Consider the following 21322-nt stretch of genomic DNA (forward strand, 5'->3'; position numbering starts at 1 on the left):
AGTCTCATGAAAATGCTTGTTGCTTAACTGTGTCAAATTAAACATGAAATTATCATCCTAAAGTTTTATGATTTCATTTTTCTAGTCTGATCTGTTTTTTCCATAACACAAAATCACAATTGTGCGCCTCAACTATAAATGTAATTGTATTTGCATCAGTGCACTCTAGGACAAGTAAAAAAAAAGTCTCAAAAGGGGATGAATACTTAATAAAGGCAGAGAGCAGCATCGCCAGAATAGAAGGGGACACCAATTAAATATAAAAGGTATTCAGGCATGTTTAGAGAAAGCTCCCTTAGGCTTCTGGCACATGTTAACATAATGGCATGACTGAGATCTGAGGAACTTCATCCCCCACTCCCAAAACTATCATGCATGGCAGGATGCCCAGTTTCTGGGATGGGGCATCCAATTCCCCAGATCTCAACTGTACCACTGCTGGGCCAGGACTGCCCCCAGCCAGATCCTGAGGACTGGGCAAAGACTGGCTATTTCCTGAACCCCACAGTGTCACAAACTGATCAGAACTTCAGTGATAAGATGCACTGCAAAAAGAGCCGATTTAGATTTGTAAATTGTGGAACTGAGATTAAACGAGCTGGTGACTGTGTTGGAAACAAAGTATGTAGAAACCCTTACTGCTTTGTTCTAACTGCATGTAAATAAATCTCTCATGTTGCATTGGATGCACAGATGAGAAGTGCTGGACAAATCTAAGTACTATGCAAACCAAAGACATTCATATTCTTATCTCATTCCCTCCTTCCCACACCCATTGATATAAAAGTGTTACAATCTAATACGTGAACCTACCTGAAGCATTTTCCTTCTTAATACTTTCAGCTGTCTTCACTTCAATACTGACTTTAGCTTCAAGATTTTCTGCATGAAAATCATAAAGTTAGGGTTAAAGGGATGTCAGGAGGTCACATCTAGTTCAACCCCCAGCTCCAAGCAGGACCAACCCCAACTACAACACCCTAGCCAAAGCTTTGTCTAGCCTAGTTTTGAAAATCTCCAAGGATGGAGCATCCACCACCTCCCTGAGTAACCTGTTCCAGTGTTTTACTACCCGCCTAGTGGTAAAATACTATTCTTTAGTTTGCAAAAAAGCAGACCAGCTTATGACCGAACTGGGAAATAGAGATTTACCTTTGTTGATAACAGTCTCCTTTGACTTATCCAATTCTGCCACGACTACTGGAGATTGAACAATTTGCTCTAAAAGAAAAAACAAACAAACAAACGAAGCAGATAAATACTGATGTCATAAAATAAAATAATTAGATGATATTAGCAGGCAAAATCTACCTGGCACAGCTGCGGGTTTACTTGTTTCTTTGGGCTTGGTCTCTGCTGCCTTCTTTATTTCCGCAGTTTTCTTGCCCTCTACCACCTTCTTTGTCTCCACAACTTTCTTGCCCTCTCCAGGCTTCTTTGCTTCTGCAGCTTTCTTACCCTCTCCAGGCTTCTTTGCTTCTGCAGCTTTCTTACCCTCTCCAGGCTTCTTTGCTTCTGCAGCTTTCTTGTCTTCCCCAGGCTTGTCCTCCTCCCCAGACTTCTTTGCTTCTACAATTTTCTTGCCTTCTCCAGGCTTCTTTGCTTCTGCAATTTTCTTACCTTCTATGATCTTACCCTCTGCAGCTTTCTTCTTAGGTTCCCCATGCTTCTTCTCGTGACCTACAGACTTCTTTGGATCAACAGTCTTCTTTTCATTAGATTTTACTGCATTAGGAAAAAAAAAAAAAAAAAGAGAGAACACACTGCTTATTATTTCAACACATTTAACCTGGCTAATTTGCAAACAAAAACAGAATCTAATATGGTTCCTGCAGGATGGTTAATCCAAGGACCAACTGCCCAGTCTTTCAGACTAGGAGTCAGCAATGTTTTGCAGCAGTGAGTCAGAATAACCAAGCTCAAATACAAGGGGGAATTGGTGCTAGGACCCGGACACCACTGTTTCTTCTTCCTGTTGCTTCTTCCTGCTGCCTGGGCAAAGCACCCAGCTACTCCTCTCTGGGGTAAGCCCCACCTTGCTGCTGAAGCCCTAGCTCTGCAGACCAGATCCAATAGCTCCAAAGACCAAATCCAAAGGACCCGCTACCCCAAGCCATCTTTTCTCCCTTCCTTGGGCAGAGCAGATTCATTTTAATTAAAACAGCCAAGATGAACATGAGCCACCAATGCGATGTCGCAGCTGGTAAAGCAAACCAGGCTCTCGCTTGCATCCATAGATGCTTCTCAAGTAAATCTCAGGATGTCATCCTCCTGCTGTACTCTGCCTTGGTGAGGCCACAGCTGGAGTCCTGCATCCATTTCTGGGCTCCACAATTCAGGAAGGATGTGGAGAAGCTTGAGAGAATCCAGACAAGAGCCACACACATGATCAGAGGGCAGGAGAGCAGAGGCTGAGAGCCATGGGACTCTTCAGCCTGAAAAGTGCAGGCCCAGGGGTGACCTGGTGACAGCCTATAAGTACATACAGGGTGTGCATCAGGATCTGGGGAAATGCCTGTTCACCAGAGCGCCCCAAGGGATGACAAGGACCAACAGTCACAAACTCTTCCAAGACCATTTTAGGCTGGACATAAGGAAAAAAAACTTCTTCATTGTCTGAGGCGCCAAGGCCTGGAATAGACAGACTCCCCACAAGAGGTGGTGCAAGCACCTACTCTGGACTCCCTTAAGAAGCAATTGGACACTTATCTTGCTAGGATCCTTTGACCCTAGCTGACTTTCTGCCCTTGGGGTGGGGGGCTGGACTCGCTGATCTCCCAAGGTTCCTTCCAGCCCTAATGTCTATGAAAGCCTAGGAGAAAGGATCTGACCTTTCTTTATGCTGATATACTGCCAAACTTTATACATGTTCAATAATCATTAGGCCTTCCATTTTGAGGCCAGAGTCAGTTTGAGAAGCAGGATCCTTCATTTGTTACAGGTACTTTACTGAGAAACAGGACAAATTCCTTGCTGTGAAGGACAGCCTTGGGGGGAAGGGGTCTTAAAACCTGCAGATTTGGATTTCCAGGACAGATACTGTTCATGCTAGATGCTGCAAAACCTGGCCAATTAGCAATTATTTCCTCCAACCCATTTGATAACGTGATGGAAATAAACAGCACTCACAAAAGATCAGTGTTAACCGTTAATACTAAGTAGTAAACAAAACAGAACATCTAGCTTGCCAAGAACTACTATTTTCACCTTACTTCAGTACCAGAACCTGCAATATCAGGTGTCTATTTTCACTGTTTTCTCCTTTTGGGATGAAAAAGCAGGCTCCTTATAAGAGTATATCACCACTTGTCGCGCAAGCTCATTCCAGATTCTAGGGCAGAGGGGCTATGGCTGAAAGCTGAATGGCCTAGATCCTACTCCAGCTTCCCAATGTAAATGTCCCGCTGTCTGTCGGAGGCCGCCTTCCCTCACTGTTCTTGTGGGCGAAGACTAAACCTTCCAGAACCTGTAAGTAGGTCTATCCAGGATGATATTACCATATTAAAACAACTGCCACAGCCATGTTTGGGGCATGGCACAAGCAGACAAGAGGGAGGGCTCTGGAAAAGGGTCAAGATTCACTGCCTTAGAGCTTAAACACTTCTGCTTCAGAAGGAAAGTCTTCTGTGAATATTTTCTCAAGAATCCAAGTTCTCATTCTCTGTCAAGCTTGTAGGTCTATTGCCTGCTGGCACCATGTTTCTTACCCACTTTTTTACTTAATTATTTAAAAACTTCTGCACTCAAATTGTACGGCCTTGACTGGGATGGTATAGTTGGGGTTGGTCCTGCTTGGAGCATGGGGTTGGACTAGATGTGACCTCCTGGGGTCCCTTCACACCCTCATTTTCTGTGATTTTAAAAGCAAGCCATTAACAATATTCACATTATATTGCATTTTGAATCCTACAAGTGTCCCAAGTATGTTACCAATGAAGGCCAGATGAGTCAAAGGAATCATTTCATCCACGACTTATCTACAGCCACTTCGGAAAATAACGAAATGAGACAAGGGCTTTTGGTGGCACCTTTTACTGGCCTAACCGTACAGTGGAGAAAAAATCTGGACAAGGTTTCAGGCATAAAGCAGCCTTCCATGTGAACAGTTAGAACAGGAAAGGCCAACCTGAGACACATAGTCCATACATGTGGGATGCACAGCCTGTCAGCCACATGGCAGATTATGGAGGGCACTGGCACTACAGTGGTAGATAGGGCAAGGAGCAGAAAGCAAAGTAAGCAAGACAGCAAGTAGAGGAAGAAAACCAGAATGATGCTCAGGCCCTGGACAGGCTGATATGCCCAAAGCCCTGCACATCCCTCAGGATGGCTCTGCCTATTAAATATGATGGAAGACAAGAAAACAAGGGCAAATACAGACAGGGGAATTTCTATACATAAAATGCAATGATTAGTCAGGAAAGGTCACTGCAGTTAAAATCCTGGGTCATAAGAAAGCATTACGGTTTTGTTTGGGGTTTTTTTTTGTTTGTTTAGCTACCACAAATTGATAAAAACTTAAATCTACAACTCAAGTGAAAGAGTTCCCCGAGCAGCACGGTTCCATGCCAGAGCAGTGGATTCAGTAATGCTTTAGGGGCAGACACATCAACTGAATTAACAGCAACACATACTTCAAGCACCTTGGCAGTATTCACATTCAACACCATCACTGCTTTTATCAAGTCACATCTTTCAATGAATGCTGACATAGTTCTGCACCTGCCCCAACAACTGTCCATCAAATTTACAGACCTATGGAGGGTCCCTTTTCCTCACACATACTGTAGACTCCGATTTTCCCCAGCTGGCTTTGAGGGAAAACGTGCAAGCCATATAAAAAAAAAATAGAAAATACAATAAAAACCAACTCCCTCCCAAAAGAGGTGGTGGGGAGGAATTACCAGATAAAGAGTGCCTAGAACTCACCTATAGTAGTCTTAGTTATCTTGACGGTAGTTTTGTTTCCATCTTTTCTAGTAGGAGAGAGAAAGAAGTTGAGAAATGACTGGTGGGTTTTGTAATAGTTAAAACAATTTGACAAATGTAAAAACATTAGTAAGAAAAAATGATTTACAGGCATTACTGTTTTAAAGAATTCCTAGCAGGGAGGTACTTATGCATGTATATTAACACTTACTTTGCGTTTGGGGGAGCTTTTTTCACATTCTCTGGTGTCTTCTTTATGGTTACTTTTACCTTTAATTTACAGGAAAAAATAAGAAAAACCCTTATTTAAGTCTTTTCTATTACTACATAGGCCCTTTCCAGAGCATAAAAGCTTATTAAAATCTATCCACAAATAGCCATTTTTATCCATAATTAAGCAACAAAAACTGCAGCTAAAGAACTGGCTATTTTAAAAACACAAAATTGTACATTTAGACTAATCTCCTCTAAAGAAAGAAATCACAGTAAGCTTAAATTACCGAGAATATATATCATTTTCAACACTAATTTTGTAATGCAAGCTACCTTAAGAAAACAACAAAGCATTTCTCTCCTCTTCAACATCCGACTTACCGGGCCAGAAGCGGTTTTTGGTTTTTCTGCTACACTTATTTTCACACGTTTCCCATTTACCAGGACTGGCACCGTTTCACCATATTTCACAGCCGCTATCACTGCCTCTTTGTAGTTCATTTCTAAGAAGGCCTAAAAGAAATTGCAAGTTTTGGCTTTTTCTATTTTAATTATTTGCCCTAATGTTGAAAACTGAAACCCACTGGTGCTTTTTTTCTTTTAGCAGATCTCTTCACACCACATGATTCACACCTTGGAAGGTCAGAGTTAACATACCAAGCTCTTGCAAAATGATCTATAGGATATTACATATCTAGAAGCAATGAGGACAGTTTAAGGAAGTGGTTTCAATATTTTTGGACTCAAGTGTGCTCTTGTTGCAAAGGTGGTTAATGGCATCCTGGGCTGCACTGGTAGAAGCATTGCCAGCAGATGGAGGGCAGTGATTCTTCCCCTCTATTCACCACTGGGGAGCCCACATCTGGAGCCGTGTGTCCAGCTGTGGGCCCCCCACTACAGACAGGATGTGGACACATTGGAGAGTCCAGTGAAGGACAAAAGAAGTGGTTTGGTGGCTGGGGCACATGACTGGTGAGGAGAGACTGAGGGAACTGGGCTGTTTTAGTCTAGAAAAGGGAAGACCGAGGGGGATTGAACAGCAGCCTTCAACTTCCTGCAGGGGGGTTGCAGAGAGGATGGAGCTGGATTGTTCTCAGTAGGGGCAGATGACAGAACAAGGAGCAATGGGCTCAAGTTGCAGCAAGGGAAGTTGAGGTTGGATATCAGGAATAACTCTCACAACAAGGGTGGTGAAGCACTGGAACCAGCTAGACAAAGCCTTGTCTGGGATGATGTAGTTGGGGCTGGTTCTATTTTGAGCAGGGGGTTGAACTAATTCAACCTCCTCAGGTCCCTTCCAACCCTCATTGTCTGTGATTCTATGATTTTATGATTCAAAGCACACCACCATAACTTTTGTGATTTGGACTGTCACCCAATTTGAAAAACTACGTTTAGCTATTACGGTGCTTACCTCCTTGCTGGAATGCCAGACAGCAGGGGTGGAAAATCATTCAGGCAGGGACAAGTCTAAGCCTGTGCTTATCCGATTAATTTTTCTGCTTATTTCCTCACATGCCAGGGCACCCTTCAAGGAATCTGGCAGCATACCAAGGTGCCCTGGCACACTGGTTGAGAATTACTGCCTTAAGATAATAATACTTAGGGGCATAGACTTGATAGCGTGCATAGTTTTTCACAATGAACAAAGTAAGGTACATTTCTGTGTGTCGATAGGCATCTTGGAACATAACTTACCTCATTCCTAGAACGAAGTACCAGGAGGTCACTAACTTTACCAAATGGCTGGACAATTTTTTTAATGTCTTGATCTGAAAAGCCATCATCTGGTAAATCAGAGATATGAAGAACTGTTCCACAACTTAGAAGTTTATCTCTCAACAGCTGTAAATAAAAAAACAACCCATCCGTAAGTCATCATCGTTAAAAACAGAATTGTTATTACAGCCCTCCAAATTCCAACCCAATTAACTGTCAAGTTAAACAATGGAAGGCTTCCTTCATTATTTATATTGTTATTATTTTACAATTAAACTATATTAATACTAGTACTCCCACCATGGCTATAACTTCATTCTTCTACAATTACCTTTTAAAGCTTTTAGCACAGTATAAGACAACAGCATAGCATAACATCAGCCCTATAACTTATTTGCATATATTAAGACTATCAGTTTTTCGTCTTCTGATTTTAGGAAGTGGAAGGGGCTGCACAGGTTCACAGATACCTCCCCAGTGTCATTCAGTTTCCTTAACAGATTATACCAGTGGTTCCAAACCATGACACCAAGAAACCTTTTTAGAGATGCTGCCAGATGAAATTGTTCCATGCACCTTGTGCAGACCCAGATGGGGAAGGGCTGCAGAAGGAGTTATCTGAAAAAAAATAATGTCGGTAGGAGCAGGTATTTTTGCTGCAGCTCTTTCTGGTCCAGCCCTCCATGCTCCTTGAATAAGCAGCTGCATCCGGCAGAGGCTGTTCTTCCAGGCTGCCAACAGGGCTGCACAAGGAAGGTTGCAGCAAGAGGTCCTGATCCTTCCTGCATTTGTTTTATGAGGTAACTCTAAAGCAGGCAGCAGCACCAGCTCCTGCTTCAGCTCTTCTTGATCCGGTTCTGTATGAGGCATGCACAGTAGTTTCACCTGGCTGAAGTGGCAGCAGGACCATGGCTGAGAACCACTGAGATAAGTTGAGGCACTATAATAGCTGTCCTCAACCAGGACACAGCCAAATTCAGAAGGGGGAAGGGGCTCCTTGAATCTAAAAAGGCTGAAAACTACTGGCCTATAGAAGCTTGACCTTTTTTCTGTCATACACTTAACAACTGGAAGTAAATTTCCTTTCAGCAGCATAACTGATTGCACCCCACACAACTACACAGTGGTAACAGCAAATAAATGAGCCTTTAGGTAGGTCCCCACAAATTAAATAGAGGACTCTGTGGTTAAACACTGGACTAAAACTTAGGAGACATGAATTCAAATCCTGCCATAGACTTCCCATATGACCAGAGACAAGTCTCTCAGAATCCTACATGTAAAATAGGGAAAGTATTTTCTGCCTAGCTAGACTGTGAGCTGTTCTGTAGAGCAGCATTTCTCAACCTGTGGCTCACGACCCAAAAGTGGGTCACAAGAATATACAAAAGGGTTGCAAACAAACTATGAAAACAGATTCTCCTTTAAAAGGAGACAAGCATGGGAAACCCGTGGTTTTTCCCTTGCAGGATGCCAGAGTTCCAGCCTTCAAGGGGCTGTTGGGGCCCCCCATGTCCCCCAACACATGCACCGTGTCAGCTTGACATTGCAGCTGAGCCCCTGCTGCTCCAGCTGGCTCATCCCGTCCCAAGCAGCACACGGCTACTCCTCTGTCCACACGGATCATGTTGGCACTTTCCCCCTACCTGCGCCGGTCAGTCCCGAGCGGCACACGGCTCCACCACTGCCTCTGATGGCTGGTGCTGACCCGAGCGGATCTGTCCCATCCGGAGAAGCATGCAGCTGAAGTTGGCTTCCCACATGCTGCTGGGGACAGGAGGCGGCCAGCCAGGTCGGCACCAGCCAGCAGAAGCGGCGGCAGAGCCATGTGCCACTCGGGACTGACCGGCGCAGGCGGGGGGAAAATGCAGCCGAGCCCCTGCCGCGCCAGCTGGGCTTGTCCTGTCCCGAACGGCGCATGGCTCCGCTGCTGCTTCTGCTGGCCAGTGCAGACCCGGCTGGGCTCCTCCCGTCCCCAACAGCACATGGGAAGCCGGCTTCAGCCACATGCTGATCCGGATGGGACGGACCTGCCCGGGTCAGCACCGGCCAGGAAAAGGAAATACATACTTTTCAAAATCACAGTGAAAATACTAAAACCATACCCTGTTATAAGGAGCAGGGCGAGGATTGCTGGTTCCGCCTAGTGCATTTTCCCCATCAACATCCATCCCTGTCCTTTCTGACATCTCAGTGGTTCCAGACTTCATTTTAGAGGCAGCTGAGCTGGGCAGAGAACATAAATCTTTCTTCAAAGTCTTCTGAGAACTGGAAGCAGTTGGTGGTTTTTTCACATTTCCAGGCATCTTCCCTATTTCTGACAGTCCTCTAGGAAGTGGCATTTTTCCCATCCCCGAGCATCCTTGTCCAGTTGCTTGAAATGATTTGTGCTTATTAAACTCTGCAACACAATCAAAGTTCCAAACTTTTTACTACAGCCTCCAAAGCCTCCTTTCTGTCTAAGGGGAAACAGGATACAAGTTTGCTAGTATGCATTATGTTTGCACCTCAACCTTATCTGAAAAACTACCACCACTGTCTTCGTTTGAAGAGATCCTAGCCCCTGCTCAGGTTGCTGTAGTGGCTGCTTACTAAAGACAACTCTTTGAACAGCTCTATAATGCAAAGTATCACAATTTTCACTTTAGAGAACCAATGGTGACATGGAAACCTCTGAATGCCAACGTGACATTTTTAACATCGATAAAAATGTGTGCGTGTGTCTAGACAGAAATCCTAGTAGTCTGCGCATAAAATGACAGTTTAATTTTAGATGGACCAGCAATATACTTACTAATCCTTTCATTATGTCTATAAAAACACATAAACCTCAGCAGATGGATCAATAGTGTATCTGGAGCCTATTATTATATGCATTCTCTCCTATTTTCCATGTTGTATCTAAGCACAATTAGATTGCTATGGCAAGCTGCAAAACTAGCTATATAAAAAGTGCCAGGAAATTTTAGTGTGCTTCTTTGCTGCTACTAAATAGGCTCTTTCTCCTACAAAGTGATGACCAAATGCAGTGTCAAAAAATATTAAAATGTTTAAGAAGCAACAAGCAAAACTGGAGCAGCAAGAAACACTTAATGCTGAACAAAACCTGCAAACTTGTATGAAAGAAAAGGTGACATAGAAAGGTTGTAGAGATAAAACACATTCTGTTAAAAATATTTTAAACATTTTAAACTAATAAAAGGGGGAGGGGGCCTTAAGCCATACTTTTTGCCATTAACATTGCCTATTAGCTTTTTCCAATGTATTCAGTTGGTATAATGAAAGTAGAAAAGAGCCAGTTTCCTTTTCTAAATATATGTAGTTGTACAAGACTGTAATACTTGCATTGCAAACAGTGAAAGGAAAAAATTTAAATTCCAAAAACTGTTCTTATTGGAATTAAAATAAAACTGTCCTCACACCTCAGTGTCATCAACATCAATGATCAGTGATGATGCTGATGACACTGATCTAATAATTGGAACTACAAAAGAGCTTAAGGAAATAACAGAAAGGCTGTACGAGGCTACAAAGAGATATGGAATGGAAATTAGGGCGGAGAAGAGCACAGTAATGATAACATCAACCAACAGCAATGATGATGCATCAGTAAAAATTGATAATAAGCTAGAAAAAGTAACACACTTTAAATATCTTAAAGCAACCATCACAGAAGATGCTACATCAGAAAAAGTTGGAAGAATAAGAATAGCTATTGGCACTGGACAAGCGGCAACATCACAATGAAAATGAAACTCCATGTACTATATGCTGTTGTCATTTCAACAACTCTATAGCTGCAAGACCAAGATAATCACTAGGGCACTGAAAAAGCAAATGGAGACCTTTGAAATACAGTGCTTCTGCAGACGTCTCCACATACCCTACAGTGCATGTAGAACAAATGAATCTGAGAAAGATCAACTCAGGCAAGAAGTCAGCAAATACAAACGCTTACTCAAAATCATAAGCAGCAGAAAGATGCAACAGTCTGGACATGCAACAAGGCAGCCCAGCACCCTTGCTAACACCAGCCTGCAGGGCGCTTTGGACAGACGAACAAGAGGAAGACCTAGGACAAGCTGGACCACCAACATCAAAGATTGGATGGGATTAAAACTGACTGCTTGTACAAGGATAGCAAAAGGCCGGGAAGAACGGAGGGAAGTTGTCACTATCTCAAAGGTGCCCTAATGATCGGTGAGGCCTTGGAACTGATTGACTGACTCACCTCTTTTTTTTTGGTAAATGTTCATGAAACAAGGCTTATAGTTGGAATTTAAAACCAAAATGTAACCAAATGTAGCATCCCTTTAACAAGCAAAACTTCACTTCCCTAAGTATGCTGCAAACAGTTCCCTGAAAGAACAAAATGTACACATTTCCCAAAAAATGGAAACAGAGAGGACGGCAGAAAAAGAAACATACGTCAAATTTCAGGAGGGACTCTATATCATAAAAGCGTTCCAGATAGCATAGTATTTTTAATCCTATTAAGATTGTTTTAATCTCTTCAAGAATCCTCTGTGTACCTTCCCCATCATTCTCAGTCTACAGTTAAAAAAAAAAGTTCCCAAAAGCATGAAAGCATTAGACAAAATTTTAATCTTATTTTCTATGTCCCTTCTCACCCAGCACTGTCTCTTGTCCTTCTTCTAGTCACTGTCATTTCTGGTACACCACCTACTCTCTTCTTTCCTCTTATTTACCTTGCAGTTGTTAAAGCACCTTTGTAATTACTCTACTGCAGAAGGGAGGATTCTTAAACTACTCCCTGCACCAATCTAGCCTAATGGGCCTAAAAGCTGAGAAAAAAAAACAAATGAACTAGGATATTTGCTCGGCAGACTTTAATTGCTTGTCCTCATTCCTGATACTGTTAGAAGGCAGGCTGCAGATAAAACAAGCCATGATAAAAATTAATTGCCTTGCAAAAACTGATAGTCACCACATTGATGATGTTTCCTTGCAAGCTGACAAAGTCACCAAGAACTAAAATGGGGCAAGGAGCGACAATTCATGGTTAGATGCTGCTGAGGTCATCTTTTGTATAAGAAAAAAAGAAAGCATGGAATCAACAAAACCTATTTCAGTATATATGGCTCAAGTGATATTGACAGCTTACAAAACAACCTATGTGTCTCAAAATGTACTACTTATATAAGCAGGTAACACTAAAAATATGGTTTGCAAAAAGCTTGGGAAAAAAACAACTTTTTTCCAGCTTTAGTGCAGACATGTGACAGCAATCAGTGCATTGTGCACTTCACAGTGTCTGTTGTGCCTGGTTCTTACAAAGCAACAGAAGAGAAACCTTTTCAGTAGCTGAAGAGCAAGTGGTAAACCTAGGCAAAAATGCAAAGGAGCCACCTAGACTGGTAAAGCTCCCAAAATCTACATCTGTTTGGTAGCATATACTTTTGTTTCCATAATATCCATCTTCTTACCTGGGGATCTAGTTGTCCTCCTTGATGCCCATTCATTGCTAGTAGACCTCTGAGGTCGTGGACTAGACCTCAACGGATTTCGAGATCTTGGTGACCTTGACCTGTGTCTGGGACTAAGACGGCGCATCTGCCTCGGACTTCGACTTCTTGGTCTAGCAGGCCTTGGACGGCCAGGACTCCAGGAGCGGGAGCGGGAGCGGGAGCGGCGAAAAGAATGGCCAGAGACTGATCCCCTAGAATGCCTAGGACTAAGACTAGCGGAGTTAGAACGTCCCTTTGGAGTCTGATTTTCTTTTCTTTCGCCTGCATTTCTGTGAAACAAAGGCAGAGAACCAGTTTGATAAGGATCTACTTCGAACTGAAGCCTTTCAGATCATGCATTTTAAACCATTTATGAAATAGACTTCCTGCAAAAAAAGGAATTAAAGCTAGATATGAAGAGTAAATGTACAGAAGTCTAATTGTGAGAATATGCTTCAAATGCTGATAACATAACATTCTTAACCAAACTTAAGTATGGGGCACTCGGGTAAAAAGAGGAGTGAGTAAGAAGGCAGCAAGATATGGAAAAAAAAAAAAGGTGAAAGATACCACAAAGGTTACGTGCACAGAGACTGGAAGATAGTAGCAACATCAACAGCAATGGGAAGAGGAAATAGGCCTAACAAGCAAACTAACATATTAACATTTTCACTGGGCTAAGTTTTAGCTTAAATGATGGACAATGCAGAATACTATACCAGCAAGGCAGTTAGGCCCACCAGAGTGAAAGAAGAGACACACTGATAGTGAAGTGAATGTCAATGCACTGCACATGGAAGCTATCCAATATGCGAGAGCTGAGGAAGTCACCAGGTACATCGGGAGGACATAAAGGATAGTGCTGGAAAGACTCAGGCAGACAAGGGAGAAGAGCAAGCGAAGGAGACACTGAAAGCAGTTGGATGCAAGAGAACTTTGACAGGACTGGCACTGGAAGCCAGGGAAGGACAGAGTACCCAGAATGGAATAATTAATGCCTAAAACCTGCAGAAATGGCTGAGGGCATATAGAGTAAATATCTACGTTGCAGACACTGCAGTGTCCACAGACATACCTGATTTAGGTTTCATGAGTTAATTCAGGTACTGATAGCACCACAGAGGCAAGCAGTGTGGAATTCAAAGCAGGCTAACCACCTACATATTTACCCATCCACTTGGGCAGACTCTGCAGCCCCTGCCAAGCTCACGAGGGCCACAGTCATACTGCTATCAGTACACAAACTGTTTAGTTTAAAAGCTAGCTGGGGTAGGATTCCAGTCTCCATATACCTATATGGGCTCCAAGGGCAGAGAGGCCCCTTATGATCTAGTGTAACCTCCAGCAAAACACAGGCCACAGAATCTCATCGTGAATTTCTGCATCAAACCTTGCAGAAGAAGATAAGGAAGTACCAGAGGCAGGGTGCAAGTACAATTGGATTAAGTGGGAAGGTAATGTGATACGAAAGGTGGTAAAAGGAATTTGACTGCAATGTGAACTTGTATTACATTTTAGCTTCAGTGGGCATGTCTACATAAGCAATTGCAGTGCCTGAATAAACTACAGAGCTTATTGCTCCTGGGCACCCCGTTTGAATGTGTGCCCAGAAGCGATTAACTGTAGACCAAAAAGTTCTGCATTTTATTCAGACACAGCCCGTGGAGCCCAGGCAGTGCAGCCCTGGCTGGCAGAGGGCCCAGGCAGTCAGCCTGCCAGCCCGGGGCTGCTCCAACCTGGCTCAGCATGCTACAGAGGGGCTGGCTGGGGCACAAGGGAGCATCAGTGCGTGGCTAGCCAGCAGGCAGCCTACCACCACACTGAAGCACCCTCATGCCCCAGCCAGCTGTGCAGCATCTACACCTGTTCTGCTGTTGTTTTTTACTCCGCAGCAGGATAGTACTTGTAAATACTAAAGTGGTAAATTACTTTACTCCAGCCTAATAGGGGCTCACGTGTAGATGCCAAATGTTCACTGCACAGCTAATTAGTCAACTATGCAGTAAACATCCCATGCAGACGTGTTCAGTGGGCCTTACGTTAGAGAAAGGCAATCTGCAAACAGGAATACAGGATTGGGCAGGGACATAATGGGTTACTGAATCTAGCTCATTGCTATCAGATACAAGCTAGTCAAGAATTCCCATTCATTTTTGGCAAGCTCCACTTCATGCTACTTAGGTTGTTTTCCCCCAAATATTCCTGCTGAAAGGCTGCGCTCTGATAGTAAGAGACCTTGTACTTTTAAGTAAATGTATTCAGGGCTAGTTTACAGCCATTTGTTCCCATGTCAGCATTGTTCCCTAGCATAGCTTTTCTTTTCCCCCTCAATGTATTTATAAAGGGCCACCATCTCTCCTCTCTACCCTTGCCTTGATAGACTTAATCCAAACTCTTTTAGGCTTCTTTCATAAAGGTAGGTTCTTCGCTTCCTTAATTATCTTAGTAATTCCAGGAGTTCTGAATTTATCGTGTTTGAACTTAAGTGACCAGAACACCACAAAGGTCTCCCAAATGAAGTCTGATCAGTAACTTGTACAGTTCCATTAATGACTCCTTAATTCCAGTGGCAATACCTTGCCCGATACATCAGAGTATCATATTTGCCTTTTTTAGCTACATAACATTGGTGCCTCCTAATCCTCTCGTGATCAAGTAATTTACTTGGGTCTCTCTCTTCCCCTATTGAAGCTTCCCTTCCAAAAAAAAAAATTCCCCACACCTTCAGGCATACATGATCCCTCACTCAGGCATTCCTATCCAAGGTTTGCCTGGTGTATTATGCTCATATAGTCAACAGACTCCTCTTTTTCCACATTCTGTAACTATTTATATTTGAAGTTTAATATACCTCCGTACATACAAGACAAGCTAACATACACTTTTTTTTACTCAAAGCAAAAGGTCAAGCAGTGACAAACAGAATATTCGAATTTGTTCAAATTTATATAGAATTATTCCATTAAGAAATATACACAGCAGTTTGTGTTTACAAAAAACTGGTATACAAATTCATAGCTTTTGAACTTAAAAGGGGCCATCAGATCATCTACTCTGACCTCCTGTCTAACTTAGGCCACAAAACGACACTTAGGTGAGGTGCTACTATAAGCAGTCCAGTAACCTGTATTTAACCAAACCTTTCCTGCCAGAATATCCCGTCTTGAACAAGACACTTTATGGGGTTTTTTTAAAGATATTCTAGGAGCTGTACCCTCTGCCTTGCAGTACTAAATAGAAGCTCTAGATAGGCTTGCCTAGATGTAGCGTACTATGACAGGAAAAAATGCCCAATTCAGAGTTGTGCAGTTAAGGCGTAAGTGCGTTACAATTATTACTCACAATCAGCAAACACACCAGGCAAATTAAGGCAAAGTATAATTAAAAACACATTAGTTTCTTGTTAGTATTTTTCAAGTGCAGTAATAAAAAACATATCAGAGTGGTTACCTCTCTGAAGAAAAGGCTTCAGGATTCCAATCCGGATATCTGTTAAATATTAAAAATATATTTAAACAATTCACACCTGCAATATTTTTCTTTATTTCAATAACTTACACCATGGCTGTCCAACTGGCAGCCCCTAGGCTCCCGGACCAGGTGCCACTCTCCCACAGCTACTGCCAGAGTCTGTGGCCTCCCTTCTCCTTCCAGCTTCTCTTTCCTGGCCCAACTCTGGGAGCGGGGTAGAGTGGGGCAAGGCAGCCATGCAGAAGTTGCATAAGCCAGGACCGTTCAATTAAATCAGAGGCAGCAAAAATTTTAAGTCCCCAGTATTAGCCCAAGCTATGCTCACCACTCATCTACTGATTTCAGAGTCCACCATACCAACGTAACATTGGCATCAGTGGTGCTGGAGGAACTGCAGGTTCCAGACAGTATGGTGGAACCCACAAGGAGAACTCTTCCACCACAGGGGAGGCCTGGTTCAAGGTCACACAACATCAGTGACAAGGCAGGGAACTGAACCTGGCCAGGTCTCCCAGGTTTCAATGCTAGTACCCTTTCTACTGGGCCCTTCTTTTTTCCTTCATCCTAACTGCTTAAAATGAGTAAGAATGACATCCCAATACATAGAATCCTAATTAATCAAATCACAACAGTGATGTACACTATCTTGCAATCACTAGTGCAGTGATTCTCAAATCAGGGTGTCTCAAGATCCTTCTGGGGTGCCATGCAATGTCACACAAGTTTGCACGGTTAGGCATGCAAAGACTATTTACAAGGCAAACCCAGAGATTTTTAATAGAAATTTGAGCATTAAAAATATTCTCTGAATTCTCTGCAACAGAAAGATTGTTCTATTATTCTTTTTTTGTTCTCAAGTCAAGCAAAACTAAGAGCTGACATTTTCCAAGGGGTGTCCCGAGTCTAAAAATCTTGAGAACCACTGCACTGGTTATTCCTCTTTCTTCAGCACTGGTGAGGCCACAACTAGAGTCAGGTGTCCAGTTGTGGGCCCCCCACTACAGAAAGGATGTGGACACGTTGGAGAGAGTCCAGAGGAAGGCAATGAAAATGGTTGGGGGACACAGCTGGTGAGGAGAGGCTGAGGGAACTGGGCTGCAGAAGAGAAGACAGAGGGGGACTGAATAGCAGCCTTCAATTCAATTCCCTGCAGGGGCCTGCAAAGAGGATGCAGCTGGACTGTTCTCAGCAGATGCACGACGAACAGATCGGAGGAGCTGATATTTCCCCTCTATGTGGCATTGGTCAGACTGCAGCTGGAGTACTGCATCCAGTTTTGGGTGCCGCACTTCAGGAAGGAAGTTGATAGACTCAAGAGGGTCCAGAGGAGGGCTACTTGTATGATTCAGGGCTCACAGGACAACAAGCCCTATGAGGAGAGACTGAGGGACCTGGACCCCTTCAACCTTCGCCAGAGAAGACCGAGAGGGGATCCTGTGGCCACCTACAAATTCATTAGTGGGGAGCAACAAGGGATCAGAGATGCTCTGTTCACCAAGGTGCCTCTTGGGGCAACAAAGAACAACGGTCACAAACTGACAGAGAGTAGATTTAGGCTGGACATCAGGAAAAACTTCTTTCCAGTATGGGTGGCCAAAATTTGGAATGGGCTTCCAAGGGAGGTGGTGCTCTCCCCTGCCTTGGGGGTCTTTAAGAGAAGGCTGGTTAGGCATCTGACTGGGGTCATCTGACCCCAGCACTCTTTCCTGCCCAGGGCAGGGGGTTGGACGCAATGATCTGTTGAGGTCCCTTCCAACTCTAGCATCTGTGAATTAGGAAGAACTTTCTCACTAGGAGATTGGTAAAGCACTGGAACAGGTTACCTAGCGAGGTGGTGGCATCTCCATCCTTGGAGGTTTTTAAGGCCCAGCTAGACAAAGCCTTGGCTGGGATGATGTAGTTAGGGCTAAGTCTTGCTTGGAGCAGGGGACTGGACTAGATGTGACCTCCTGAGCTCCCTTCCAACCCTCATTTTCTATAATTCTATGATATAAGTACATGCAAATAATACTTTTCTTACTGTTGACGTAACTGACGGCAGCTTTCCAGGTGAGCAGGATTATTCTGATGCTGAATCCAATCCTATTAGAAAGGAAAAATATCCAAGGATGTTTGATTAGTGTGCAAAGACACCAACGTTCATCCGATATAGATGTTGTTCCTCTCATTGCTGGCAAATCTTAGCTATCAAAAGATCTGATTTTAGTTCGTATCTGTCAACCTTAAATGATTATATTTTTAGCATATAGAGAAAACACATCGTATTTTAATATCTAAAACAGTCCTCAACAGGAAATTCAGCCAATTAGAAAAAAAATTATCAAAAATATCAAAGTAATTTCAGTCACCACCTCATTAACAAAAAACCCTGTAACAAACAGCCAATTACAGAAAGACTACTTGTTACCATGTAATACATTTATACAAATTGGTAATATGAAACAGTAATTCCAGTTCCAAAGGGATGCAAACAAACAGTCTTAAGATACTTTTTAATTACTTTAAAATACTGAAATCTGTCATAAACGTTAATGACTCAAGTTCAGGTACTGAATTTTAAAATGTGCTATTTTAGTGGTGTATTAAAATATAATGCAAGTAAAATTTAATGGAAACTTCTACTTTTTTTAGTCTGTTTTTTAATTTACATGGTGAGGATGCATTATTGAACCACCTAATGTTTTTAATTTATTCTTGGAAACATTTGGCTAGCAACAGTTGTAACTTTGTAGTCTAGAAGTCCAATACAAGATGCCAATCCTGAAAATACTTATGAACACATGCAACTAAGCACAAAAGCTCCACTGAAATCATTGAGGCTAGACAATGTTCTCAAAACTGGGGCAAACCTACCAGCAAATCAAGTTGCTACTGAAAATGATGGCTATCCAGGGCCAGTTTGCTAACAAGAGGGCCTTAATGGCTGAGTGTCCTCAACTTCCTACCACAGTTTTCCTAAACCAGTTTCTAAACTGTTTAAATAATAGTTTAAAGCAGATGTACGATAGTGACTAATGCAACCAAATATGCAAGATCTTACAAAAAATCCAGAGCAAAGCTGTAAATCATTTAAAACTAGCTTCTAAATTATTGCAATGTCAAATAAATCGAAGTCTTGTGCTATTGAAGCCACAAAAGCCACTTTACATGAAAGCACCATCTGGGGCACAATATAGTTTCCCAAAATAAATTCCACATGGAATTTTGTAATATCGACTTCTCGCCCTCCGCTGGCTAATGCAGCCACAGCAAACCCTCAGCAGGTATGCTACAAGTGCTACAGCTGGCTGCTGCGTGGCCCGCAGCAGACTGGGGAGGTGACAGGCAGTACAGCGACAGATACAGCAGGAAGCAGAAAGCAGAGCACCAGGTCAGGCAGGGATCAGAAAGCAAAAGCAGCAGACCAGGCAGGGCAGGGGGATCAGCGCGGCACACCTGCCAGAAAGGTTGGCCCCACTGCTAATTAATGGAGCTATACTGGTTCAGAGAAACACCTGTAGTAGTTCTTCTTTAAATCCAAAGAAACAGCTATTCAATTAACCCTGTCCAGTAAGTTATGTGCCTAAATGGAGGCAAGGATTTTTTGGTGCCATCTTTTATTGGACAGACTGTAGTCTCGCAACCATATAAATACAGTCCTAAGATATAGTGGTATAATATAGCTGACCCAATAAAATGTATGACACCAAAAATTCCTTACGTCTCATGCATTTCCTGGGCGATCACAGCTACAACACTCCAAAATAAAAAGAAATGCATCAAATCTTGTACAAGAGAGCATCACTCAGGTTTGGCATCGCCCATATACAACACTCCAAGATGAACAACCCAAGACATGTATCTTAATTTTGTGAAGGACATAAATTTCAGATATTAAAATTTATTTTAAAAAGACCTAAGAAAATAAAACTCCCTGTGTTTAGCCAACCTCAAAGAGGGATTTGGAAATCCATGACCAAGCCTTGTAAAAACAGTCTTAAGACTGAAAGGGCTAAATCATTTTAGAACATTACTGTTAGGAACACCCTGTGAATTACTAGTCACACTGTTTTTGCCAAAATACATTGAGAATGTATTTGTTTTTAAAAAGTACACCTCTCATGTACTCTATGATGATGCCACTGCCACAGACCATGCAGCTGTAGGCGTGACAACTGCACTGACCACATTATGCAATAAAGCACAAGAAACCATGGGCCAGATGGAGGAGACGCTCATACAGAACCACAGGGAGGGCGGAAGACAGTTTTGTTTCTAAGTCCCCCTCAGCTTGCAGTCCAATAGCATTACCTAGACTGGAATAAATATAGAAATGTGTTTTTTACCCTAGCAGACAAGCACTTTCTTCTCCAAGTCTTCATCCTACCAACTCCCTTTTGCATTTTGCAAAACAATTACAGGCATACCTCGTTTTATTGCACTTCACAGATATTGCGGTTTTTTTACAAATTGAAGGTTTGTGGCAACCCTGTGTCCAGCAAGTCTATTGGCGCCATTTTTCCAACAGCATTTGCTCACTTCGTGTCTCTGTGTAACATTTTGGTAATTCTCCAATTGACTCCAATTTTGAAAGAAGTTTATCACGGAGTGGGTGCAGGGGCGGCCGTGATCCCGCTAGCGCCCCCTGCCGTGTCCAATTAGGTGATTCAGCACCCTCAACTCGCCTGCCACGTCTCTGATGTTCTAAGTTCAGTAAGGGAGGCTGCCTTGTCTCGCCTTGGACACTACTCCGCTCTACGCCCCGTTCCGATTGGGGTGCCCCAGGGCACCCCTGCCTTATGGGCGATGCGTGCCTCCAACCTCCCCTTCAGCACGCCCCAAGCCTCGCAGCTATTCCCGGGCGTTATCAAGCCCTTACACTTCAGCGCCCTACCTGGCGCCCCCAAGCTGGTTTCACCACCAGCGCCCCATCTGGGGCCTGTGCCACGCCTCTCGTGCCGTTGCCCCCTCTGGGGCCTATGCCGCACTTCCCGCGGTCGGGGCTCAGGTGGCCGTAGCTGTGCCTGGCCCCTTGACCCCCCTTTGGGGTCTTACGCCCTACTCGGGCTTTACTCCCAGTACTGCCCCGCTGGGCTGGGGTCGGGATACCCCACCAGCTCCAGGGCTCTTCGTTGCCCCCTTCTAGCTCCGGGGCTGGGCCAGTGCACCCCCAACTAAAGCTGAGCCCTCTCCGGCACCAATCGCCGCACCCTCCCAGGGCACACTCTAAAATACAGCACCCTCTGCACTGCCGGGAGCCCCCAGATTATTGGGGAGCTCCCGTGAGGCCTCCTCACACCCCTACAGCCTCACTCGGCCCTCCGGTGTAATAATCACAACTCAACCATGAGCCAAACGGCTGCAACACAAACATAAGAAGCTTCCTGGCTTGTAACACAAAGCCTGCACTCACTTGGCTCCTTATCACACCCCTTCTAGGGTTCTCTCCCTACCCCATGCATCATTGCAGCTGGTCTGCATGGGTAGGCAGGAACCACCCACCCGGCCTGCTCAGCTCTCCCACAGAGCTCCTACTCCTGCGG

General features: G+C 43.6%; 1 protein-coding gene across 3 annotated transcripts in view; it reads right to left on the minus strand.

Moving 5' to 3' along the window:
• Positions 1–21322, minus strand: part of ZNF638 (zinc finger protein 638) — a 118511-nt gene that overhangs the window by 39112 nt on the left and 58077 nt on the right. For all 3 annotated transcript variants that reach the window (XM_090035147.1, XM_090035145.1, XM_090035148.1), the window contains exons 3-13: positions 17821–17882; positions 15780–15818; positions 12309–12619; positions 8967–9262; positions 6841–6987; positions 5524–5655; positions 5141–5199; positions 4930–4976; positions 1312–1725; positions 1153–1221; positions 814–882 (exon numbers count right to left, since the gene is read on the minus strand). In XM_090035147.1, the coding sequence (XP_089891273.1) occupies positions 814–882; positions 1153–1221; positions 1312–1725; positions 4930–4976; positions 5141–5199; positions 5524–5655; positions 6841–6987; positions 8967–9262; positions 12309–12619; positions 15780–15818; positions 17821–17882 (1645 nt within the window). The remainder of the gene's footprint in view (positions 1–813; positions 883–1152; positions 1222–1311; positions 1726–4929; positions 4977–5140; positions 5200–5523; positions 5656–6840; positions 6988–8966; positions 9263–12308; positions 12620–15779; positions 15819–17820; positions 17883–21322) is intronic.

The sequence above is a fragment of the Crocodylus siamensis genome, chromosome 2 (genome assembly GCF_052110815.1).
Source record: "Crocodylus siamensis isolate JL-2025a chromosome 2, ASM5211081v1, whole genome shotgun sequence".
Taxonomy (NCBI): domain Eukaryota; kingdom Metazoa; phylum Chordata; order Crocodylia; family Crocodylidae; genus Crocodylus; species Crocodylus siamensis.